Source organism: Danio rerio, chromosome 5 (genome assembly GCF_049306965.1).
Source record: "Danio rerio strain Tuebingen ecotype United States chromosome 5, GRCz12tu, whole genome shotgun sequence".
NCBI classification, from domain to species: domain Eukaryota; kingdom Metazoa; phylum Chordata; class Actinopteri; order Cypriniformes; family Danionidae; genus Danio; species Danio rerio.
Window position 1 is genome coordinate 40,595,930 of NC_133180.1, and position 27,766 is coordinate 40,623,695.

Consider the following 27,766-nt stretch of genomic DNA (forward strand, 5'->3'; position numbering starts at 1 on the left):
AGGTAAAATTGGTTTTATATTCACACATTTAGACTTTCTCCATAATAATATAATTTCATAAAAATGTTCATTGACAATTCTAAATAAATCATATATAATAAAATATATTAAGATTTAAATAAATCAAGATTTTATAAATGAAATCATATAAGCAACCAATGACACAAAGTACAGCCTTCTCCACAGTCAATTAAATAGTGCTAATGTTGCTTTCAAGTCATACTTGCATAATATTGTGTGTCACAAGTTGTCACTGAACGAATTATAAATATATAAAACCAACGTTACCTCAATCCTGCTTAGCATCATATTAAATCAGTGGTTTTCGAACTTTTTTGACTGCGGCCCTTTTTTTCTTTTCAAACTGACGGCGACGCACATATTCAACTGCATTTTACACACGTTTAGGCTACATACAATGGAGTTACATACATACACGCATGTGTGAGCATACACAACTTACATTAATTAGACGGATGGGCCTGCTTATTTTGATCCCAAACCAGGGCGTCAGAGCAAAACGCATGTCCAGAGAAGCATTCGACTTGTTTCCTCTTCATTCTGGTTAAGCCTGGCTGAGAGTCCAGTTTTACACTTTTAGGTCACTATAGTTTATAAAAAGTAGTAGCAATGAAACTCTTCCTTTGTTCCATATCGGAAACACGGTGGAAAAACAAACTGATCCATTTTACTATTTGTTGCGAGTTTTTCAACATGCCGTCAGGTCAGCTGCAGCATTTCTTACTGTTCTTCATGGGTTAAAATAGTCCAGCAATTTAATCTAAATATTCAAAATCAAATGGGGTAGTCGACGAACCGCTTGTCTTTTAACTCACTGAACTTCTTAACGAGAAAGTAGCGAGAGAAATTCCCCGTTCGTGCATCCAAGTGTTACTGGATGAGGCGCGTCCAGTCAGCTGTCGTTTTCTGGGATAAATCAGTTTCTTCAATATGTTTCATCATTGTCGGAACAGGGAGCCTCAGGATTTGAGTCGAAGCTGCAGAAGTTCAAGTATTTTTTGGAAAGTCTGAATTTGTTTGGAATGTAGGCTTTGAAAATATTGTCCTCACTATGCGCCATGTTAAAAAGCGTGATAGCACGTGCGCGTCAGGTGACGAAGATTTATTATTTGTTTCGCATCTATTTTAATGTAGATTCTATCAAAAGTTATCCTAATTGTTGCTGTTATATTGTTATTAAAAGACCATTAATAAATGTTATTGCACTTCCTTAAATCATCCTGTGCCCCTGGATTTGAAAACCTTTATTAGATGGCCTGGGGGTGAATAAATGAAAATTCCATTTTCAGGTGAATAGACCCTAAGGCTCGTTCACACCAAGAACAATACATATAAAAATATTTATAGCATCAACACCAATGCAATATAAAGTATATACACTCACTCTTTTTCCTTTGGCTTATCCTCAACTTTATCAGACGTTGCCACTGTGCAATGATTGACCAGTTACCCTGGCACATGCTTTACTGGCGAATGCCCTTCCTGCCACAACCCTGCACTGAGAGTGCACTACTTTACAACACCCAATGGTGGGAAACACCCATACACTCTCAAATACATACACACACACACACACACACACACACAGACACACTGTCTATACACTATAATTTACTTTATCCAATTGACCTAAACTGCATATCATTGAACACTGGCGCACCTACAGTATAGAACTTTTTCTTCATTGCTGCATGGAGACTCATAGCGACCAGCGTCTTCCTGTAGGATGCTTAGAACTTACGTTTACAGCATTTCTTGACTGCTAATTATCAATCCAAAAGTGGATCGTCAGTACCATTTTGAGTGGATTATGGAATGTTTTTGCAATGCACAACTTTTTTGATTTTGAATGATGTGTGTTAAAGCCGTTATACTGTACTTTTTATCTGTCAGATAAGATGTTGAAATACAGTGTAAGTGTTCCTGACAAGTCATCTGTTACACTGTGCTCAATGCGCACACACACACATCTCACGTAATAAATTACTGCATTATAGAGCAAACCATATTACTGGAATGAAATTTAACAGGTATTTTTTTTTATAAAATTACCAATAAAAGTATGTTCTTGATACTCTGCTGGCTGTAGGATTACCATGTAATTTTCTGTCATTTCAAAACGCAACTCTATTTTCACTTTGTGCCACTCTTTCAATCAGTGTGTTAGTGTGTTTGTTTGGGTTGGTTATATTTATATATAAAAAAGAAAATGTTGACTTTAGTGATGATGAGGCTTCATTTAAGTGGCACAAGATGCCATCTGACGATGACTTGTTTTACATTGCTATTAGATTGTATTTTTTAAATGATCAGTCCAGAAGATGGCGCTACTCAACATCAGTATTAGTTTAAAGACCTTAAAAGCAATGAAAATAGATTAAAAAAACTATAGTTTCAAAGCAATCCAAATTTGACTCTATACGCATGAAGCTGCCGACCGGAAATTCGAAGCATCCTCCTTACGCACACACGCAAAGCCTAATGGGTAATTTTACGTTCTATGAAAAAGGTCTATACCCATGCGGAACACTAAGAAAAGCAGGATGGATTCTGATTGGCTGTCCTGAAAAAGTTCTTAAGGGCTCTGTATACTTGAAATGTAGTTCTTTTTCAATCCTCTTTGGGGGGCAAATTCAAGTTCAAAAAGGTTGTGAGACGGTATACAGTTTTCGAACATTGTGTTGCAGTAGGCAAGGTTGTAAATGTGTCATGCTCCTTGTGTGTAAACAACACAACAATAATGGCAGCTGAGAGAGATGAGATCAGATGAGAAGTGCCCCCAAGACATGCCACATTTTTACATTGTATTTTATTTGCTGCAAATAGACACTGAATGTAAAGGGGGTCGCACATCGGATGCGCCACTCCACAACGAGCTGCATTGCACCATGCAGCACAATACATTTTAGAATTTTAAGCATATGTTTTTATCGGTACGAACACCGGCACTGCAAGTCGGTGGCAGTCCGCAGAGCCCAGCCACGACTCAGGACTTTGGTGAGCTGTTTTGAACTATTTATTTGAACTATTTAATTTGAAGTATACTTGGGCCTTAAAATAAATTTTAAACATATCTTTCCTCTGCTTTTGTCATAGTTTAGTCTGTAATCATTATATCTGGAGTGACTTTTCAAGCCATATCTTTATCATCAGCACTATAAGTTATTATCCTTGGTGTGATCAGGCCTTTAGACTCTAGACGCCTTTCGCCCGCTGAGGGTAACCTTTGAAAGCTCATCAGGGCATTCGGTCACAGTCGCGGGTGGTTATTACCTTCAGCAGCTCAAATACATGACATCACCAGCTCTTCTAAAACGAGGAACATCTCACCTTCCTGTCAAACCACAGACCTCTCCACACGTCCAAAAGTAAATATTACCAATGGTTTCACACCATCCTCCACGATCCCATCATTCTCACAGGCTGATCCTGCTATGACATGTCAGTGGTCCAGCTTCTGTCAAATATGTTTACCATCACAATGCATGAGAACATGAAGACAGCGAAACAATTTGTTTCTTATGTCTCTCCGCCTCTGCTCTTCACCCTCCAGTCAAGGAGTTCATTGTTGGGGCACATGAACTGCTTCTGTTGGCGTCATGGGCTGAGGATCAGCTGAAGAAAGGCTAGCAAATGACAAATGGCACAAGAGTTTTGTTTGAACACATGGGTGCATCAGGGGGTCAGTTAGAAGTCTGTGTCCCAGCCTGACATTTCATCTGGAGGGATTTCTTCTTCAGGAGGATAACTGTCAAAGTAACTGTGGTCAGTGGGTCCCTTCACCTGAAGAAAAAAGAAAGATGGAAGTGAAAATATGAAACTTTACTGTTCAAAAGTTTGAGGTCAATAAGGGTTTTCCATTTTAACCATTTTACTGCATGCTCAAACAAATGGTTGACCATGTTTTTACTGTTTTAAATAAAGACTGTTTTATATAATTGTTACACATACATTATTGTTGATTTACACAAAAAAACTACACTTGATTTTGGTTTTATTGTAAAAATAAACAAACTAGAAAACATGTTAAATGACAATCTGAAATATTTTTTTTCTAAATAAAGATAGTTTAGTATTCAAAATTTTTTATTCTGAATATTTTTAAATACATTGGTCTTACACTTCTTATTTTCTGATTTTTCATAGTATATGTAGTAAGTCCGGTACTTAAACCATAAAATCGACATATCAACAATTTGGTATTTTTGATATTTTACAAATTATGGGATGTGTTAAAAGAAATGTATTGAGTGTGTTAACTAGCAACGTTAGAAGTTAAGACATGCTATCCAGAAAACATTTTTTGGTGGGGCAGTTAAAGAGTTAAATCATTTTTTTTCTTTTATTCAACATGACAGGGAAGGCATTTCTAATATAGTTAAAGATTTTTATTTCAAATAAATGCTGTTTTTTTATCTTTCTGATTATTATTAAAAATAATTTTAACGTTTATAATATTACTACAATTTCTTGAGCATCAAATCAACACATTTCTTAAGGATCATGTGACACTGAAAACAAGTTATGAAGCATGAAAAGCTGTCATCACAGGAATAAACTACAATGGAAAACTGTTATTTGAAATGGTAATATTTATGTTTTACTGTATTTTTGGTCAAATAAATGCATTGCCAACTTCAAACTTGTAAACAGTGGAGTATACAGCACAGTATGATACTACATTAAAATGACCTCTAGACAATGAGTTTGTGTCTCTTACCTCTCTTTTAAGTGGTGATATCAGATTTCGGGCTTTCAGACCACTCCAGCTGAAACCTGTAAACCATCTAAACACCAAAAACAACATACTGCCTTATTATAAATGAAATGCCTTTAAGTGACACTGACACAGATCTCAAAGTTAGTGTTTGTGGATCATGCCCACTTTAGAAGTGCCAAATGCACATATAATGTTTCCTAACATCATAGAAATCGTTAGCAAATGCAAAAGAGTAAACATCCAAGAAATTAAAGTCAGGAAGCATTTATTAAACACAATGCTGTGTTGTCATTTATGTCACAATTTTGACTGTTTTTCTTATGTGCGTGGTCATTTTGGAGATAATCTAATGTAAGCAACAGCATGGATTGCACTGTAATGTACATTATTCTGCTTATTTTTGTAGTGTAAACCAAGTAAAAGATGTGTTAGTTGGTAAATCACAGATGCCCACACTCAGTCCTGGAAGATCAGTGTCTTGCATAGTTTTGCTCCAACTTGCATTAGGTTAGGTGTGTCCAATTGAGGTTGGCGCTAAACTATGCAGAACACTGACCCTCCAGGACTGAGTTTGGGCAGCCCTGTGCTAAATCATCTAGAAAAGAACTATGCAGAAAAAGGTGCACTACTCTGACTGATTTTAATAGGCTCTTTTCTGTTTGACTTGTCATAACCTTTGGCAGGCTTTAAGAAAACAATAATTTGGTTCAGATCAATAATGTGTGTTAGAAATTCTTACTCTTTAAATAAAATGATGTAAATTTTTGGTATATAGATCACAACACTTTCAAGCCTACCCCATTCACAAGTATCTGCTAAAATGACTAAACCCCTCTAGACTTTACATATAATAAACATTCACAAAATCATGTTTTTGTAGTTTACCAGGAGACAATAATAGTGTAGTTATCAAAAATCCAACTTTTCAGACCTACAAAACCCCATTGCTGTGTAAATAAACAAGCAAAATGCTTGAAAGTTTTGCTTTTTAGTTAAAACGCTGTAGTGTAAATGTCACCCTTGTGAGTTAAACAACAGATGTTGGTGCAAACTGTTTTCTCACCTGTGCTTTTTAATATCAGTTATTCCATTCTTCAGGTTGCCCAGTCGCTCTGAAGGGTTTTGTCTTCATGAAATAAAATTAGACAACAAAACAATATTATAAAATATTGCACTGGGACCCAAACAGTTGCAGAAAAGAGGCGAAAGACATAAGATTGAGTAATGAATGATGCATGATCATACCTGCACAGCTTTCGAATAAGGTCACCTGGCCTCTTGGTGATCTTTTTCGGGAAGTCCATCTTCTCAATTCCTTTCAGAATGAATGTATATATAATCATCTGATCTGAGCCAGTAAAAGGCGGGCTTAAGGAACAATCAGATCAGATATGTCTCTGTTAGTTAGAGCAGGCTTTATATACGCATCTGTATTACGACACATCTTCCTCCACACTGTATTTATGACAAAAAAGTAAGAAGTTAAGCTGAAACAAACCTTCCAGTAAGAAGTTCAAATATCAGGATTCCTAAAGACCAGAAGTCGACACTAAGCCCGTGGCCTTTATTGAGGATGATCTCAGGCGCCACATACTCTGGAGTCCCACAGAATGTCCATGTCCTCTGGCCACACTTCAGCTTCTTGGCAAAGCCAAAATCCACCTGACAGAAGATAATAAAGGACTTTTCAAAACTCAAAACTTTGACACATCTAGCTCTAAACTCAGCTTTAAACCACAAATAAAGGAAAAATTCACACTTGTAATTCAGAAGCAGGATTAATGTGTTAAATTCTCAACCTGAATGAAGAAGAGACATTCTTACATTTATAGTCATTCAGAAAAAAAAACAACTTGCGCAAACGGAAATATGTAATATGACATAAGCACATAAAATGTTAGAGCCTTTATGTAAACAGGTCAAATGCCACAATCACCCAATTGGTGACATTGCAAATATGCAAATAAGGACATTTAAAATGGTTAAGAATGTAAAGTGTAAAACGTTATCATATGAATACATATAAAAATTTACATGCATTTAATTATATCACTTCCACAAAACAAATTCAGTATCCCTCTAAATGATGCACTAAAACTGTATAGTATGCAAATCTACTTTAATTAAATAGTAATTTAAACAAGTAAATCATCACATTTTTTCATTATGCATCCTTTATATATTAATGTCTTTGCTACTAATGTCGGATAATGCAATAATTTTTAAGGTCTAAAAGGTTTGTTTGACATGCGCTTCCACTAGACAGATGTAAATTTACATTTCCTTAAGCCTAAGACTTGTCATCTCAGGCATATCATTCCAATAATGCATTACTTTTTATAAATGCAGTAAACGAGTAAGGCGATATTGTAATGCATTAATTTAGGTAACTTTCCCCAATGCTTCCCCAAGGATAACTAATTGTAGCGTGGAAAACCCTGAAGTGATTTCGAACTGATGTTTGCTGCTCTAAAGCTCACCAACTTGACGTATCCATCTGTGTCCAGCATCAGATTCTCAGGCTTTAGGTCTCTGTATATGATGCCATTATTATGCAGATATTCAAAAGCCTCTGTTACACAGCCCACGCAGAACTTTGCAGTGTACTCTTCAAAACTCCCCCTGTATTAACACGGAGACACTTTTAGCATACTCCTCAATCCCGGAAAACATCCATGCAGTAGAGCTGACCTGTCCCTCAGAAGACTCCAGATCTCTCCACCCAGACAGGCCTCTAGCAGCATGTACACATACTTGTTGTCTTTGTATGTGCGGTACATTCTAGGAGCAAAAATAAAATATATAACATCAAAACATTAATAAGTACATGTTTAATGTCATTTTTGGTTACACTCTTCAACAATTAACCCATGGGAGTCAGTTGATATCTTTTCTTCAAAGCAATTAACAATGAAATTACCAAGATATTTCCTAAAAATGTCACTAAACGGACATTTCTACGACAGTATGATCATGCTAGACTAACATACTTCACAATGAAAGGACAGTTTGTCTCCAGCAAGATCCTCCTCTCAGAGTAAATGTGCTCTTCTTGTCTGTTATCCACAATGTGCCGTTTCTTGATGCATTTCAGAGCAAATGTCACATTTTCATTCTTCAGTTTCACCTGGAACACAACTGGCATCATTATTGCTCATATCACTTTTTTATTCAGTGTAAACGATGATTTATGTCCTGAGGAGGAAGTGTGAATATTGTGAATAAACTTCTAACCAGTTCAACTCTGCCAAAGCCTCCGACTCCCAGAGTGGCAATAGCCTCGAGGCAGGTGAAGGGTATAGTGGATGCAAAGCTGCTCTCTCTCTCCTTTAGCTCGATCATGTCATGTGACACTGGTGTGTTGGGTGGAGTGCAGCTTCCTGACCTCCTGAAAGAACACGCAAGACGTTTTAGAGAAAGGAGATGATCAATATTTTGGCCATTCATTTTAAAACAGCCACTGAGCTATAGTATAATTTCACAGAGTGACAAATCTGTGTTTTTAGCTGGTTAAAAAATTCTGAAATTGTCAAAAATACAGTGGATTCAAAAAGTTTAAGATCACGTTGTAGATTGAAAATATTTGATCCCTTTAGATGGGATTTAGCAATAAAAAAAAATAACCAAGTGAAAAGGGGAGGTGGCTTAGTGGTTAGCACTGTTGCCTCACAGCAAGAAGATTGCTGGTTCGAGTCCAGTTGGCATTTCTTTGTGGAGTTTGCATGTTGTCCTCGTGTTTGCATGTGTTTCCCCCACAGTCCAAAGTCCAAGGTGAATTGCGCAAACTAAATCGGCCGTAGTGTATGAGTGTAGGTGAATGTGAGAGTGTATGGGTGTTTCCCACTACTGGTTTGTGGCTGGAAGTGCTGCAATACTGTAGTTGACAGTTAATTGTGTTGACTTCTGAATTAGAGACCAAGCTGAAGGAAAATGAAAGAACCAGGTGAAAAACATGTGACATTAACCACTGTTTGAAGAAAAAGCTTGGAAATGTAATATTGTAAGTTCACAAAAATTCAAGAGAAACATTTCATTAGTGACCTCACAACAGATATACAGATAAATAAGCGGACTGTGGATTGAAATGTTTTTAAGTGAAATATGCTGCTTTAAACTAGTCAAGATTTTAAATTAACGCCACATAATATGTTAAGCAATTAGCAATGCTTAACAATCCTAAGAATACAAATTGTCACACTGTTTCACACTGATTCCATAGACTAACCATTTTTCATAAAAAAACAACGACTCCAGCATATGTTTTACGCAGTGGATGCCCTTCCAGCCACAACCTAGAGCTAGGAAACACCCATATACTCTCACATTCACAAACATAGTCTACGGCCTATTTTGTTAACCTAATTCACCAATAGCGCATGTCTTTGGACTGTGGGGGAAACCCATGCGAACAAGGGGAGAACATGCAAACTCCACACAGAAATGCCAACTGACCCAGGCAGGACTCAAACCAGTGACCTTCTATCTGTGAGGCAACAGGGCTAAACACTGAGCTACCGTGATGCCCACACAGTACTTTGCAATTATACAAAAAAACAAACCAATACTTACTTAGCATTTCTTTTCTTATCATCTCGTGCCAAACTATCGACATAGCTCTGAAGATACTTCTTAAGCTCGTCAAAAGTTCCAACAGTCTGACTGAAAGTTCTGTAAGAAGATAATGTTGTTGTTACTGAGTACAGAGCTAAATCAAAATCAGCTGAATGATGGTGATGTTGAAGTGTGAACTCACTCTCGATCAATCACAAGGCACTCCACACCATCCTCTTCTGCGATTATATTTGCAGATCTCACATCATCACTGTTGTGGGACAAAGCAGGAACTCATTAAGTTTGTTACACGTCAACTCAACTCAACAGATGTCTTCTAAAATGAAAAGTTTATGGATTTGTTTGTAATAATATTCTGTTAGCTAATAAATAGACGACATGAATGTTCTCTGTTGCTGAGGGAAAAGTCCTCATATACAAAAAGCTTTTTAAATCTGGATTAAAGTGGGGGAATGAAAATGGAGCAGGGGTTGAAGAAGAGCAGCACCTGATGAGGGCCTTCTCTCCGAAATAATCCCCCTTCCCCAAGGTGTTGATGATCTGAGGCTCTTCATGATCCTGTGTGCTCTGTGTGACTTTAATCTGCCCAACACAGAAAGACAGAGGTCATGTTACTAAAAGTACCAAGAACAAAAGTTGTTTTTATATTGCCTTATTTAATATGTATATATGTATAAATATATATTTAGTCACTTTATTATATAAGGTCATTTCAAAGAAACACAATTCAACAAATTGTATCTAGTTATAACTGATATGGAAGAACTGGAGTCGGTTCATTGAATTCTCAATCCTGTAAAATGATACATAAAACCCAAGTGACCTGCTTGACCTTACTGAGCACCCTTTTTTGGTGGCCAGCACTAATGGCTTTATTCCCAACATGCTCTCGGACATGGTGGAGACAGGCTGACGAGAACCATCATTTCCGGTAATTAAATTCTCTCTCACTCAGTAAAACATCGTGCTTCACCCCCATCTTGAGCGACAGTGAGGCAGGAATCAACAGGGGATCCGAGCCTGGCGAGCTCATGCTAAACAGTTCCTGTTGCTTCCCAGCGGAGAGTCCTGTCTCTTAACCCCTTCAGTGTCGAATTACTGATTTATCTGAACGCGCTCGACCTCCCACAGCCCCACATCAGCATCTGCAGTGAAGTCCATGAGGATTAGTGGACTGGAAAAATGGTGCTGCATGTGGGTCAAATCGCTTTTGTTTTTGTTTTTTGATGGTTATCTCTAGCATCGAATAAGTTTGTTCATTATTGCATCTACACTATTTTTAAGCTATTTTTAAGTTTTACAATCAACAAAAATAAGGTAGAAAAATTACTTTCTATCATTTCAATTTTGAAAGATGGTGTTTTCTAAATAAACCTGAATGTTGGATGTGCAGAACAGCAGATTGGAAGTGACTATATATATGCATCTTAAAAGGCCTCATCATCTGACAACAGCAGACATATACTGTACAGAAATAAGAACAGCTTTTGTGAAATTAAAATAAGAAGTGATTGTAGTAAACAATGTAAAGGGCTGACAGTATGATCATATCACAAATGCAAATTCAATCTGATCCAGTGTCATTCAGATTAGGTTCAGTCAGGTTGATGCAGATGTTTACATGAAGGCTGTTAAATCTGACTGAGTCAGATTATCTGGTTGCATGTACTGTAGACATAGCCATTTTTGTCTTCTTGTTAAGCAAATGGTTATTTAAATATGTATAAACATTTTCACTGCTTCTGTGAATGCTAATGTTTTATAATTACTGTATGAGCAGTGTCTTATTTTCATGTAGTCGTAGCCAGTTCTGTATTAAATAATCTTTATCTTTTTTTAACATTAGATTTTGGCCAATCATATATTATGATAAGGGAAAAAAACAAGTGCCCACAGAGCAACCACTTCATTTCACCTTGATTTTTGTATTTAGTGAAATGTTAATCAAAAAAACCACACATTTGGTTATCTGGCCATTTTTAAAGCCACAATACAGCGTTTAATATCGCAGTGTTAGTTATTTATTTAAATACAGGTATTTTCAAATTTCCCGAAAAGAAGAAGGTCTCGAACTAGGATGTTCAAACTCAGTCCTAGAGGGCCGGTGTCCTGCATATTTTAGTTTCAACCCTAATTAGACACACCTGAACTGGCTAATCAAGCTCTTTCTAGGTATATACTAGAAACGTCCAGGCAGGTGTGTTGAAGGAAGCTGAAGCTAAACTATTGAGGACAGCAGTCCTCCAGGACCAAGTTTGAACACCCCTGGTTTAGACAAATGACCCCAGTTTCACAGACAAAACTTATGACTAGTCATAGATTAAATTTCATGCTTGAGTTGTCTTAATTGAAAATAATTTATAGTGAGATATCTTAAAATATGTCAGCACCATAGATTTATCTTAGGATGCACACTGCATCCTAATCTGTTTTTCTAAGTAATTTTTATTAAAGCTGTTCAAATAAACTAATTCAACAAAGGTCTAGTCCTAGCTTCAGCTATGTCCTGTTTGTGAAATGGGGCCACAGGTTTATCCTCTGACCGGAACAATATGTAATATCATGGACTAAGACATAATTTAATGTTAAGCTTAATACACAAAATACAGTAACACAAAAGAAGTTGACAAGAATATACTGCAATTTACCTTTCCATTGGCAATTATATAAAAGGTGTTTCCTTCCTCTCCCTCCCGGATGATGTAATCTCCTTTATTATAATACTCCTGAGCAGGAAACACAAGACAAAACTTATTTAGCTATTGATTTTACCATCCAGCCACTGCTGTCGTGTTCCCGGAGAGATTCCCCTCAGGGAGACAACAGGAAGGCTGTCATGTCTGCTTCCACAGGGATATCAGAAGAGACATCTACTACACATACATATTTCAAACAATGTTTTGTGTCAGTTTTGTTGATGAAAAATTGACAATTAAAACATTTAAGTTCAAACCCTTTATATTAAAAACAATTATAAACTCGTATGAGAACTGGTAATCTTTCAGAGTAAGCTTTTACATGACCAAAATGTGTCCATTTCCTTGAGGACTCTGTGCTTGAACTGCTATTCCTTCAACTATTGGTGAACAAGAAGGCTTTTTCAAGCAATTTACAAAGATAATGTTCGATTTACATAGGAATTTGGTGGATTTAATTTAAAAGTAAGCTCAAATCTCATCAACAATGTTTGACATAATGTTCTGCCAAACTGATTAATTTAAGCATTTAATAACATTTTAGAGGTCCATCAGATCTCAGAGTCTTCATTTCTCTGGTCCTCGCTCTTAACCGATCTCCACCCCCAACTGTCTTTCTGACAGAGTTCTGCTGTTTCATTATGAGCTATCTAGGCATGCCACACTCCGCTTAGGGTCTCAAAACATTTGTTCGCTTCTCGTGTCCCGTCTGCATTCCATTTCCCACTGTTTAATGATAGAGTTCCACATTATCTGCATGTTTCAGTCCAAAACATCTGGGCCACTATTGGGTTACATTGCTTCCTTACCCCTAGAGAGGAGAATATAATCAACTCCATCGGAGTGATTGAATAACGACATTCTCCCATTCGACCCCAGGGGCCGACAATCGAGAAGAATGTCCTTGATGTTTTTTCAGCATGGAAGAACACGAGGAGGCTTATTTGACGTTGAGTTGACAAAGCCCACACTCTTTTAGAAAAACTCACTTTGGCCCCTCATGGAGAAATGGAATAAATCAGTCAGCAGCCTACTGTGGCTGCTGCAAACATCTTTAACAAATCACTCGTCCCCTCGATTGGAGCGAAAACTCTGCTCTGTCTTAGTCAAATAACTGTGGTAAAAATATACTGGGCCAGGTGGTGAAAGATGGAATATCAACACTGTTTGTTCAGAATTAGCACTTCAGAGTGAGACATCTGAAGACTATTCACTACAGATGGGTATATTGGATCAGATGGCATTGGTAAATCCTTTTTTTTAACCATCAGATCTTACTAATGTTAAAAAATGTTTTACTTACCACCTCTAAGCAGTCCACAATCTTTGTTAGCTTGTCCCCAGGAAGACTGGCAAGAAGTGAAACACTGTAAAATAAAATAAAATAAAATAAAATAAAATAAAATAAAATAAAATAAAATAAAATAAAATAAAATAAAATAAAATAAAATAAAATAAAATAAAATAAAATAAGATAAAATAAAATAAAATAAATGTTAATAAATTTAAATAAAATAAATAAAATAAAATAAAATAATTAATTAAAAAATAAAATAACAAATAAAAAATATAAAATAAAGCAAAGCAATAAAACAAAATAAAATAAAATGTTAGGACATTTGTAGAAGACAAGCCATTTTTTTCATACTATTTCAATAGTATGTTAATCATATTGGCTTAAATTTTGATCTATGATTGACTAAACTGATTCCACCAATTTAAGACTGCCCCTTTTACTCAGATAGAATCAATGGTTATGGAGAACAGTTGTGTTTATTTCATCTTGTTAGATAATATCTCTATATCTTTGCTCATTAGAATGTCTTTGAGAGGCCCTAAATTGAATTATGGCATTTTCATCCTTTCATGTATGTTATTTAAACAGATAGTTATATAAGAAAGGCCCCAAAGGTCACTTCAAGCAGACCGTTAAGGCCACTGACCTCTACATTATCAATAACACGGCTAATACAAAAAAAAAAAAACTAGCTATAGGTTGTGTGTTTGATCTCCACAACACTTCACACAAAAAACACTCTTTGAAGTTTTCCCGTCAGCTAATGCTTGGCTACACATTATGTGGTAGGACACCACAGTAAACAGTGGGAGGGATGAACAGTTTGCATTACCTTCTCAGGAAGTTGCGGTATTGCTCGTGTCGAGCCTCGGCAGTCATGCGCATGATGTTGTGGAAGACTTCTCGATCCAGAGCCCATGTCTTCACATTGCTGGCCGCTGTGATCAAAAACAAAACAGCAGGTCAGGGAAATACCAGGAGCTCCCTCACTCCTCGCTGAGTGTCCATTTAAACTTCAGCGGTTCAGTGACTTCAAAACAACAGCTGCTTCTAATAGGCCCATTAGGAAGTCATTACATTTTATTGTGGTGAATTAGTAAATGAAAATGTTGAAAATAAAATACGCAAGAGTAAAAAACTATTTGTTTAACATTAGGAATGCTAAAAAGGGTTACTATGTATTAATTAGATTATAAACCTTACCATTTTGTGAGTGAGTGCACTAGGGCGCAGATTTAGGATAGATAGAGGGGACTTGTCCCCACCAATATCCACCGACCATAGAAATATCCCCACCAATAATTTAATCCACTTTTTAAAAATCGTGCTGTCAACATTAACCTAGACACGCAGAAAGGGTTAAATCATGTTCTCTCCTTGAGTCCTCCCGCCCCCAAAGCGAATATGGACATTTTGTTTGGCTGAGACTTTCCCTACAATCATGTGAGAGGCAGTGGCTGCCTTCAGATACAAGCAGTGCCAGTGGATTGTTTTTTTTTCCCGTGTATGAATAAGGTATTTTGGGTGACACACAAGTGAGAATGGTGACAGCAAAAAAAAAAAAAAGTGGACATAAGGTGCTTTTTTAAAAAAAAATGTAAGCCACATAAATGCAAATTCGCTACTGAATGGATTATCTTGAAATCTGTTAAAACTTGTTTTAAATTAAAACACTGAAGCCTATGGGCAAACAACAAACTGGCCAGTACATTTAACTTTCCTCAGTCAGGGTTTGTCCAGTTGAATAATTAGAAAATTTTTTAAATAATAATAATAATCCAACTTCTGGGGCCTCATGTACGAAGACTTGTGTTGAATTCATACTAAAACATTGCGTACGCACAAAGCTGTAAATGTGCGTACGCAGTAAAAAATTCTGATGTATGAAACACTGCATACGCCGAATCACATACATATTCTCTTTGTACATCCGAATGAACCTGAAACTGAGTGCACAAGCGCAAAACCCCTCCCTGCCTCCTCCCCCGTATTAATATGCTAATTATTATACTTTGGCAAAACCCAACAAAAAAGCAATGGCAAAAGCAAGCAAAAAGAGAAACTTTGAACAGAATGTGATTTGGAGGTGCTGCTTTCGGAGGTAGACCAAAGAAAAACGGGGTTATTTGCAAGTTTGTCCTCCAGAATTAAAAACAAAAGAAAAAATTGAGTGGGAGAGTTTAGCTGATGCGGTTAACACAGTTGGGTCTGAACATCACACTGAGTGGATTAAAATAGAAATAGTGTGATGTATAGGTGTAAAATTTTGTGGCGTCTATAACAGCGTGAGTGGCGTAGCACGTAAAACACATGGCAACACGTTTTGACACGTTCGAGCATAATCTCGGTTTGAATACAGCGTCTGATGAAGACCTTCTTTTTTCCCCCCGCTACATATCAGATTTTGACTACTCTTCATCAAGAGGAAGACAAGTAGGAATCATTAATAAGTGTGTGCATCATATATTATTTGCACATTTATTGAATGAAAATGTTTCTGATTCACATATACAAATTTCTTGGCTTCAAGTGGCACCTTTATAGCAATGTGCGTACAGTCGATCACTCCGATTACATTGGGAAAACTGGCAACTGCTGTAAATTTCGCTTTAATGTTTGGCTGGTCAACTGCATGGTATGGAAACCTTATATACCTGCTAGACATGCGGATGAACCTGTCCCATACAGCTGCCATTACACGGCTCAAAGATACTTGGTAGTGTGCAATTTAACACAACTGCTTCTGGAAGTCGCCAATGACTCTTCTATACAGCTTAAAGTGACATTTGAAGGCTTAACTATGGTAATTAGGTTAATTGGGAAGGTTAGAGTAATTAGGCAAGTTATTGTAATAATGATTTATTCTGTAGACAATTGAAAAAAAAGTTAGTTTAAAGGGGCTACTAATTTTGTCCCTAAAATGCTTTTATTCTAGCCGAAATAAAACAAATAAGACTTTCTCCAGAAGACAAAAAATATTATCAGACGTACTGTGAAAATTTCCTTGCTCTTTTAAACATCATTTAGGAAATATTTAAAAAGGAAAAAAAAAATTCAAAGCGGGGCAAATAATTCTGACTTCAACAACTCTATGTATGTATGTATATATATATATATATATATATATATATATATATATATATATATATATATATATATATAAATATATATATATATATATAAATGGCGACGCAGTGGCACAGTAGGTAGTGCTGTCGCCTCACAGCAAAAAGGTCGCTAGTTCGAGCCTTGGCTGAGTCAGTTGGCATTTCTGTGTGAAATTTGCATGTTCTCCCTGCGTTCGCGTTGGTTTCCTCTGGGTGCTCCGTTTTCCCCCATAGACCAAAGACATGGGGTACATGTGAATTGGGATTGGCTAAATTGTCCATAGTGTATGAGTGTGAATGAGTGTGTGTGGATGTTTCCCAGAGATGGGTTGTGGCTGGAAGGATATCCGCTGCATAAAAACGTGCTGGATAAGTTGGTGGTTATTACCGCTGTGGCGTCCTCTTTTTTAATAAAGGGACTAAGCTGAAAAGAAAATTAATGAACGATTGAACATATATATGAGTGCATATACTGTGCATGTGAATGGCTGTATTTAATTTTCTGTCATGTTGTGTCTGGTGTAAACAGCCAAATTGCTTATCACTGCAAATCTCCTCATATAGCGTGTTGTTAGGACACAGGGTTACAATGCAATCTGCTCACCTAATGTTTACGTTTGTAATATTTTTATGTATTATTTACATTATTATAATATTTATATTATTTGCTAATTAATAAACACCTCGTGTGGAGTTCTGAATCTGCATCTCAGTTTGGATTCAGCAACTGTCCACTGGAGGTCGCATTTCGGTCACGGGCACAAGCCTTTCTGACTGAATAAATGAATGAAATAAGAGGTTTTCCACCAAGGCAACCCGGGGTGCAGAAATTTTACTGGCTAAACTGGCATTGGACAGGTTAAAAGAACTAAAACTGCATTTTCAAAGCAAAATATCTGACTTCAGCATTGTTTTTTTTTTTTAGATAAACAAGAATGCTCACTTGGCATGTTTCTTAAATATCGGCAAACATATTATGGTATTTTTATGCTTTAGAAGGGTCAAAAATTATAATACAGCACCTTTAAGAATAAACCTCCGGGAGAATGTACAACTTAACATGATAATACTAACAATAAAAATGTACTCTAAATCAAGAGGGATATTATGACTACAGTCATTTGAACACACAAACAAGTAAATGAAATTACTGGCCAAACCAATGAAATTACCACTACAAGACAGAACAATGGTGTTTAGTTCAGACTGGTGTTTATCGATAGCCTGAGGCTGCATGTGGCCAATCTATGATCACAGCGTGAGCTGAACACAAAAAAAGCTGTTGCACAAGGACAGCCTGAATTGTGTGTGAATCAATTACGTAACATATTTTTCAAAAACAGAACTACACCACTGTGGGACATCACAATGAAAAAGAAGAAATGAATACTTCACCTTTGACTGATGCAGTCCTGGTGCAATTGTACAAGATGGCCAATTCACCAAACGTGGTCCAGACTGCTATTGATGTGAGCAGTTTGTTGTGCTGATAGACGTCCAGCTTGCCATCTATAAGAGGAATTAGTATTTAAACACAGATTATTTGTGCTTTCCAAATGTAATTGCAACTTATTTCACTTTAAATTGTTTGCCCTGTTTGTGAGTTTGTTCTGATTTACTCTACAGTGATAAAATTGACAACTGCGAGTAATAAGGGCTGTAACCACAACAGAAATTAAGGTGGACAAGTTCCTACCATAAATTAGAAATCGCAAAACTATCCCCAACAATATTTGAGATTTTTGCTTTTGATTTGGCTTTAGCTTTAGCTTTTTAAAAGTGATCATCACTGTGAACGTGACTGAGATGGCCATTTCTATTAAAGATGGGTAAATTCGTTTCAGAAAAAAAGCATAAATTGTGACAATGAGGTTGTGTAAGACTAATCTAACAAAACAATGCATATTTGACAACTGTTAAATATTAACAAATAATGAATATAACTGCTACAAATGTTAAACAAGTAACAGTAATATGCTACTAAAAAAAGTTAATGTCAAGCCCTGTTAAAAATAATATTAAAAATTGTGGTAATAGTTTATATGAAATTACGAATAGCCTATCCAATAACAGGGCATTAAATTACACGTTGTTTATTTCTTTGCATTTTAACTTAGTAAAATATAAAATCATGTTTCTCCTCATGTTTTGTATCAGATTTTTTTTATTTTTTTGTCTTGAGTCAGTGTGCCAACGGTTGTTTGCCCTTCACTTTTTTACTTGCTCCATCAGCCATGCCCACTCCTCCCTCTGCTCGCAGTGCTCCATGCCCATCTCAGAGCATTTAACAAAAAATATAAGGTACTACTTATCACCATCTTTAAAGATATTGTTGATGTGTAGTAATTAAAGTGGTTCCTCCAGGATTACGAGCAAAAAAAACATTTTTGGTGCTAATTAGCATCATTTTTAGATTATAAGCAGATATATAACAGTCTTAAAGTTTTCTTCATGGTTTTGCCTAATCAGTGTAATAAAACAATCAATTATGCAATGGATTTATACCTGCAAGCACAAACAAGTGGTTTCCAGGCTCTCCTTGTTTGATGACATATTCTCCCTGCTGGTAGGTCCGTTCATACATACATTCCACCATGTCTTTGACCTGCTGCACTTCCAGTCTCCTCAGATACTGGTTCTTATTCAGAGCATCTGTCAGGAGCTTCTTTACACTGTTGGAAAGACATTGACAACAAAGCGGTGACAACAAAGACAAGCTGTCAATATTTGCCATGAGACAATCAGAAGAATAAGATAAAGATAAACACTGTTTGACAGCTGTGACATAGTTAAACTTGGATCATATGGGATGACCGAAAACAAATTATTCAAGTGGGACTAATTGGAAAGTTGACGCTATGAAGCACACCAGTTGCTTTATTTTCACTGTTAGAATAGAGACTGGATAATTAATCTCAGCGTGATGTTTTGCAGGGAGATTAGACCAATTTAAGCCTTCCAACATAATGACTATCTGTGCACATGGTCTCTCCTGAGCTTAGCATATGAAAAACATACACTAATTACCAAGATGAAGAAATAGCACATCTAATTTAGCTGTTGAGGTTGTTTGATGCAGTAATGAATATTCCGGTTTAAATTCTCACACATACAGTAAATAATGTGAACTCATACACACACAAAGCCTCCCAGGGTAACCTATTAACTTAACTTAAGATATTAACCAATAGTTAATCAAACAAAAAAAATTTAAAAAATAAACTGCCTTTTAGAAAAACGTCATTTAGATCAGAAACACACTTAATTTTATTTAAAAACATTAAGTTTGATCATGTCAATTTGTTTTTGTCTCTTCTTCTTTAAAACAGTTTGGCTTAACAATCTCAACAACCAATGAAACAGAAATATTTGAGACTGTATTTGCACATGTGATGTGATGGTATTTTGGGAAAGAGGTAAGTTCATGAACAACTTTGTAAATGTATACTGTAATGTACAAATGCTAACGCCAGGCATTATACAGTGAGGAAAATAAGTATTGAATATGTCACCATTTTTCTCAGAAAACATATTTCTAAAGGTGATGTTGACTTGACATTTTCCCCGCATATGCAAAGAAAACAAATCTGATTAGTTTACAAATTAAGTTATGCATAATAAAATGAAATGAAGCATGGAAAAATTATTGAACACATGAAGAAAGCGGGGCGTAGAAAGGTAGTGAAAGCCCAGGCAGCAGCTCAAATCTGTCTGTAGTTATTCAGCATCCCTCTGCCCTTCGTCAGTGTAAATGAATATTTCAGCCCAACATCTACATTAGCAGGATGATGAAGATGGACATTTTAGCAAGACAGTAATACAAAACAGAACCAAGGAATCTCTCAAATGAAAAGAGAAAGAAAGTCAAGCTGTAAAACGGCCCAGTCGATCACCTGACTAGAACCCAATATAAAATACAAATTAAAGATCAGATTTGATAGACGAGACCCCCAGAACCATCAAGATTTTTACCATAAAGATGTGGAAGTCTGTGAAAACACTCACACCTTAGCAATGCATGTGATTTCATTCTCCATATGAGAGGTGTCTTTAAGCTGCCATCACCAAAAAAAAAAAACCTTTTACATAAAGTATTAAATATAGTAGTTCAGTACTTTCTCCTTCATTTGTCATTTCATTGTTATTACACATAACTAATCTTTCAGTTCGGGTTTTTACCAAAATGTGGTTCAACTCCATGTCAACAGCTCCTATAGAAATATTACTTACAGGAAAAAACGTGATGGCAGAGGGTTTTGAAAGAGTACAAAAACTGTATTCATTAACAAAAACATGAATCAATGGATGTTTCTATATACAGATGTGGCTACTGAGAACACTCGTTTCTTCACACACAGTGCTGCAATTTGTCACGTGCAGTGCTGCAGCAGCAAAGACCGCCTTTTCATTTAAAAAAAAAACTTTTGTGTTTCACGCAATAGCCACCAGGTGGTGCAAGGAACAACTGCTTTTCTATTGACTTTTCAATTGTCGAGGGTTTTTGTCACATTTAAAAGGTATGTTTGTGCATGAAACATGCGCGTTTAGGTGCATGTATTTGTGTGTGAGAAACCGGGCAAAAGAGCACTCGATTCAGCTCTGTCGATGACGCGAGCGGCTGGGTCTTTTTCTCTTTTTATTTTGGAGATAATGAATACATATTTGTTTTCACATATGAATACAACAGAAAGACATAAAACTTTACAAATTACGTGTCCACTTTTGTAGGCTCAACACAATTTCATAGATCTAGATAAAATAGCCTAAGCTATATAGAAACCATTTAAAGTATACAAATTTCGGATATATTAAAAGCATTAAATAAACCAATATAAAACAAACAAAAGCTATAATGATTTAGGTATATAAAGTATAATATAAATGGATTACACCATTTTAAGTCATTTTGAACTTTAATTTTACAAAGGCCTATCTGAAAAAAGATTTGAGCATTTTCTAAAATGCATGTGAAGCATTTTTTGCTTTATCAATGTTTTTTAAGAAAATCTAGTCACATTTCTTTAAAAAAAATACAACCATCTCTGTAGAAATTTGTCCTCAAAAACATAAAATAAATCAAAGGTCCCACCTCTGCTCTTTCCAGACTCGTGCGCTCTCGAAGTAGAACTTTGGAATCCCACTGGAATCATACGTTCTGGATGAAGGCTCTGCTGATACTCCAGCTTTTGCTCCTTTTCTCCTGTTGAGTGTTTCTCTGAGCAGGCCTGTGAGACCTTGACTGACTTTCTCCTTGAGGGGTGAGGGCAGGAGGCCCAGCTCCCCTTGACTCTTCAGAGCGTCCTGAAGCTTGTTGAGCTGGAGACACTTGCTCCTTAACGTGTCAGAGATCTCAGAGAGGGTCTGCTTCTGCTGGGCCAGCTGCTCCTCCAGATGCTTGATCTGAAGCTCTTTGGCATTCAGGTCTTCATCCTTCTTCTTCAGATGAGTCTCTAATTCTTCCACACGTACTCTGAGGACTTGAGGGACCAAGCTTGATTCTCCATTGTTTTTGGATTTGGCCGATCCACTGACCTGCTTTAGAGGGTTCAGCTTCATCGAGCCATTTCCCATTTTGCTGCTTTAATTTCACTGTAAAAGGCAATCAGATTCAGACTCATCAATAGAATAACATCATGTGATTAGATTAATTACTTTAAAATATAAAGCGTTAACATATTTTAATCCTAACTTTGCTTTCTGTTAGGGGTCTTAGAGGCAATTTAATGGCTTACGATATTAACTAACAACGTAAAACAACTGTCTTTTATATTACTTAAAAGACACAAGCGAAGACAAACTAGCAATCGACAGCTTTATTTTGTTACTAACCAGAATGAACAAAGATAAATAAATAAATAAATAATTCATCCATTCATTTTCTTTCATCTTAGTCTTTATTCATCAGGGGTTGCCCTGTCGCCCTGTCTTATGGCCAACTTATCCAGCAGATGCCCTTCCAGCTGCAACCCAGTACTGGGTAACACCCATACACTCAGCCAGGACACGAACCAGCAGGCGACAGTGCTAACTACTGAGCCACCATGTTACCCAAATAAAAAAAAAATAATGTAAAAATTAGTTCATTGTTCGTGGTTAGTTAATAATAATCAATGCATTAACTAATGTCAGATAATGGGTCCTCATTATATTGTATTAACGTGTCGTTAAAATTAGCAACATTAGGTACCTACTTAAAAAAAAAAACTAATAACCTTATACATATGACAAAGGCTTGAAATTAACCTTTTTGATCACCACCGCTGTGGCTAGTAGTTTTTCAACATTAATAGCCACTCGCCATTTTCACTAGCCACATTTTTGTTGTTGGAAAAATATATTTTATATGCAGAAATTTGACTTTGGCATGCTAAAATTTCTTGATTGAAATTTTGTGTTATGTCTACAAGCCTCCTCATTCAATTAACTTTTTTGTGTGTTGTGTATGACCTTGCTCAATGAGCATGAGCAAATGGGTTGTGGTTTCATGGTTTGCATTGCAATTAGTTCATATTTCACACAACTTTTTAGGGTTCAACATAAAGGATTTAACATTTTTTTTCTCTGGCCACACCAAACATAACTTAACAAATAATTATTTCTTATCTACAAGTTTTAACTAATAAAAAATACATAAAAACAAATATAGCTGTATACATGCATTGTATTTGGGAAGTTAATCTCCTATTAAAACAATGTTATTTTAAGGGATGATAATTAAACCATAAATAAGAAAAGCAGGTGCAAAAGAAAGCTGGTGAAAACATACCATGTTTGATAATGAAAGGATGATTACGTGCACACAGTCAGTTAACTTTAGGCCCAATAATAATCTGTTCAAAAAATGGTTAAAGTGAAGCGGCAAAAAAACTCTCGAGCTGCTTAGAAAAAAAAATGTGGAGTCCTTGAAACCAACAGGACTGTGCAAAAGAGCATCACTTTTTGTCCAGTCTATTTCAAAGAGAACTGATCACACAAGTTGCATTTGCAGGCAATGTTGCTTTGCGCAAGGAAACAGGAGCGCACACAATTTATAAACACTCACACACATCACATCAGCCATGTGCACGATATTAAAGCCCTTGTCAGTTAATGAAGAAAGCGTGCGTCTCACCGTGCACATGATCATCCTCTCATTCAATATTTACCTGCTTTCTTTTGGTCACACGAACATTTAATTTGTCAGTCGTGCTGCTTCTTAATGAACTACAATATAAAATTACTTCAGTAAGCCAAAGTGGCTAGTGGGAGCGGCTCTCTAACCCGCCTCAGCTGAAATCTACAGTACCTGCATTTGGCGGGTGTGAATGTTAAGCCCTGCATATGACCCCAAACAGTTTATAAAACAGTGTATCAAATTAACTTAAAATGAAATGCTGAAATAGAAATATTGCCTCTGCAACTAGCTGAAATAAATTATAAATTGGGGCAGCACGGTGGCGCAGTGGGTAGTGCTCTTGCCTCACAGCAAGAAGGTAGCTGGTTCGAGCCTCGGCTGGGTCAGTTGGCATTTCTGTGTGCATGTTCTCCCCGTATTTGTGTGGGTTTCCACCGGGTGCTCCAGTTTCCCCCACAAGTCCAAAGACATGCGCTATAGGTGAATTGGGTAGGCTAAAATTGTCCGTAGGGTATGGGTGTGAATGAGAGTGTATGGGTGTTTGCAGCTGGAAGGGCATCCACTGTGTAAAACATATGCTGGATAAGTTGGCGGTTCATTCCACTGTGGCAACCACAGATTATTAAAGGGACTAAGCTGAAAAGAAAATGAATGAATGAAATTTTACATTTTTAAAGACCGGCAGTTTTTTATTTATTGAGAATGCTGAAATGTTGATTTTACAATATTTTCATTTATTTATTTGTTTGTTTGTTTGTTTGCTTTTTATAGCAACATCTCTCAGGGACTCAGGGTCAACACGAGTGTGTGATTGCACATGGTGTATTATTAATTATTATAATGCATCGCAGATTGTCATTTTGTCCTTTACCAACACAGATTTTTATAAATAATATAGATAATGCTGCTGGTCTTTCTGGGTGTGTGCTGATCATTTGTTGTCAGATTTGATGCTGCCATTTGTCTCCTACAGAACACAACTTTGATGGTAAAGGTTAGAGGACCCTCCCCAAGCCTTTCATCTACCTGTCATGTATCTCATTATAAGAGGCTTAGACAGTGCCACAAGTCTGAGTATGATACTCCATATTTTCACATCTCAGATAAAGAGCGAAAGAGAGATCCGCTGGCCCCAGTGATTTAGAGCTAATCAATAATTTAGAGGCACAGTAATACCGGATGGCACCAGCACCCTGTGAGTGTGCAGTAAACGCTCTTTCTGGACTGTCTGCTGATGTCATAGATTTCATTGATGGAAAAAAAATGAAATGGGATGTTTTGAATTTCACTATGGCTTACAAACATCATACAATGGACACTGGACTCTCCCACCACAGAGAAAATGCTGGAGTACAATCACAGCATTTACAGCACAAGACCTCATACAGATGCCTGCAACTCCATACATAAACTTTGTTAAAGACACAGTGTGTAACTCAATGAGACCGTTATTTTGTTTGCATTCAATCTAGATGGTGAAATCACAGGAAATTTGATTATCCTTATGTTGTTACATTATTGAGAGACTTGACTTGTGTTATTTAATTTAGACTGGATGATTATATATATATATATATATATATATATATATATATATATATATATATATATATATATATATATATATATATATATATATATATATACTTGGATAATACAAAATAGAATGTCTAAAAAAAGAAAAAAAATATTAAAGGGAAATTTGATTATTAATAGAATTTCTAGCATAAAGTAAAAATAAAGTGACATGTTATACATTAATTGTTAGACAACAAGTTAATGTTTTGACATCAAAACAGTTTGAATCCCAACAAAAGAAAATATTAGTTGATTTCTTGGCCAATTGTTGCCTATTTTCTGAGGAATATATTTGAATTTCTTATATTACTACTTTTTCTCTTTTTTTTTTTGGAATAAATGTTATCAGACCTGTATAGTATCCTATATTAACATTTTACTGAACACAATACTGAATGAATTTAGTAAATCTCTCTATTTTTTTCCAGAAATATCTAGATTTAAAAAAAAATACCAAAAACTAAATAAAATCATTCATTCAAAGGGATGTGATATCTTTACGTTTTTACATTACTTATTGTAAGATTTATTTAATTTAGTTGCAATAGTCTATCCATCGTAACTTAACTAGGCTACAAAAATAATGTAAGGACTATCCTAACCAACTTAACAAGTAAAATGCACATCTAAACGAACAAAATATTAACGAACATTATGGATATTAGATATTCTAAAACACTCAACATGTTACTTTACAGTATGTTAAGCTTGGTTGCAGAAGCCATATGCAGCCGTTACACCTGTTCTTCCCATCTGTGAGCAGGCTAAGAGCTACTGAGAGACAAAGTTTGTAAATGGTTTTAAATGAACGAAAGCCCTACCGTTTTGTTGTAAAGGAACTTTTCTTCGACGTATCTGTGAAAGAACCAAAAGACGGCAGAAATAGAGCTGTGTATTCGGTCAGCAGCGCGGTTCACTCACCACACACAAACACAGAGTCGCATTGGGCAGCGTTTGTTATGTCTCCACGATAGAACTGTAACTACACACTCAGACCCTGAACAGTCGCGATGCCGCCGTGATAGCAGGACATTTTATTGATCTCTCTCTCTCTCTCTCTCTCTCTCTCTCTCTCTCTCTCTCTCTCTCTCTCTGCGTCATTATTCAATTATTCATTCATTTGTTGGTTTGTTTTCTGAATAAAGATCCTGCAGAATGGATTAACACGTTAATGGATTATTTATTCATTTATTAATTTTCTTTTCGGCTTAGTCCCTTTTATAATTATGGATTGCCATTGCAGAATGAACCGCCAACTTATCCAACATATGTTTCAAGCAGCAGATGCCCTTCCAGCCGCAACCCAACACTGGGAAACACCCATACACTCTCATGCACACACACACACACACTACAGCCAATTTAGCTTACCCAATTCACCTGTACTGCATGGCTTTGGACTGTGGGGGAAACCGGAGCACCCTGAGGAAACCCACGTGAACACGGGAAGAACATGCAAACTCCACACAGAACTGCCAACTGACCCAGCCGGGGCTCAAACCAGCAACCTTCTTGCTATGAGGCAACCTAGGTGAAATGCTATTGTTTAAATGTTAGCACCATGATTTGAATACCATAAATCTGTAGATTACTAATGATAAAATAGATTATTGTAATCGGTTACTAATTGGTTGCCCTATAGTCCTTATAAACAAACTTTAGTGTGTTCAAATGCAGTAGCTAGAGTGCTCACTAGAACTGAGAAGCATGATCATATTAGTTCATATTGGCTCCGTAGTAAACATTGTATAAATGTAAACATTCTAGCCCTAACCCCTAAAAGCTTTAGCAGCCATTTCAGCGAGCTCCTGATGTAATTACAGCACTTTAAAAACTGTGGCCAATTAATAATAAGGGACATTCTATCAAAAATATACATTTTTACTTACCAAAATTGTGACAGGGCCTGACTTAAGCCTGTCCTTCTCAAAAAATCACATTAAAACAAGAAGAAAATGATATATTTCAATGATAGAATGCATTGTTGATCACTGTCAGCTTCTCCTCCATCAAATGATGTCACTTCCTCTAATTTATAGCCTTAAAGGTGTATTGCACACACTTTATGTTAAATTTAATGCAAATATGACAGGACTGACAGAAACATGAGGACATTTGTAAAATAATATTTATTTGTAGAATTTATTTATAATTGTTATGTTTTTAATCAGTTGATGTGGATAACAACTCAAACCTGCTATTTCTGAAGTTTGTTGTTCTAGTTTTTAGCATAACAGAACTATTAAAGCTGTAGATTCAGTTGGGTTAAAGACAATTACAGGGTTTGTACATTTGTTAACTGTTTTTAATAAAGAAAATAAATCTGGAAACCAAATGAATGACAAATGCCTTTACAGAACATTTCACAGAAAATCAACCATCAGTCCATTTTAGTAATTTTTAGCATAAAATACTTTGTTCACTGTATTTATGATTTTATTTTAGGGACAGATAATGTTGGTTTCTCATAGAATATCCCATAATATCAATACTAACATAGAAGATCCTTCCTAGTGCATCTACCAACTCGCAGATTACGCAGATTAAATCTAGATTAAACACCCATCTCTTAGCACGAGCATACAGGTGAAACACAAACTTAACTTTAAAATTCAAATCTGATTGTTTAAATGAAGGCAACCAAAAACTATAAAGCTATAC

At 36.2% G+C, this 27,766-nt stretch overlaps 1 protein-coding gene across 3 annotated transcripts; it reads right to left on the bottom strand.

The window, feature by feature from the left end:
* Nucleotides 1–2,811: 2,811 nt before the first annotated feature.
* On the bottom strand, nt 2,812–27,113 carry prkg2 (protein kinase cGMP-dependent 2). Of its 3 annotated transcripts, none has more exons than XM_073949635.1 (19): nt 26,995–27,113; nt 21,503–22,002; nt 18,919–19,085; nt 17,809–17,922; nt 14,139–14,244; nt 13,313–13,376; nt 11,962–12,039; nt 9,801–9,895; nt 9,495–9,563; nt 9,311–9,409; nt 7,976–8,129; nt 7,732–7,868; nt 7,433–7,522; nt 7,222–7,363; nt 6,240–6,403; nt 5,987–6,109; nt 5,805–5,867; nt 4,742–4,808; nt 2,812–3,804 (listed from the first exon to the last, which is right to left on the bottom strand). In XM_073949635.1, exons 2-19 carry the CDS (start codon nt 21,982–21,984, stop codon nt 3,709–3,711), a joined length of 2,310 nt encoding a protein of 769 aa, XP_073805736.1. In that variant the 5' UTR covers nt 21,985–22,002; nt 26,995–27,113; the 3' UTR covers nt 2,812–3,708.
* Nucleotides 27,114–27,766: the final 653 nt, after the last annotated feature.

Excerpts from the sequence above, each read along its gene's own strand:
- prkg2 (XM_073949635.1), bottom strand. The coding sequence starts at position 21,984 with ATGGGAAATGGCTCGATGAAGCTGAACCCTCTAAAGCAGGTCAGTGGA. Across the intron at positions 7,869-7,975 it reads GCTTTGGCAGAGTTGAACTG|GTGAAACTGAAGAATGAAAA; the intron begins GTTAGAAGTTTA and ends GTTGTGTTCCAG. Across the intron at positions 5,868-5,986 it reads CTTATTCGAAAGCTGTGCAG|ACAAAACCCTTCAGAGCGAC; the intron begins GTATGATCATGC and ends TATTTCATGAAG.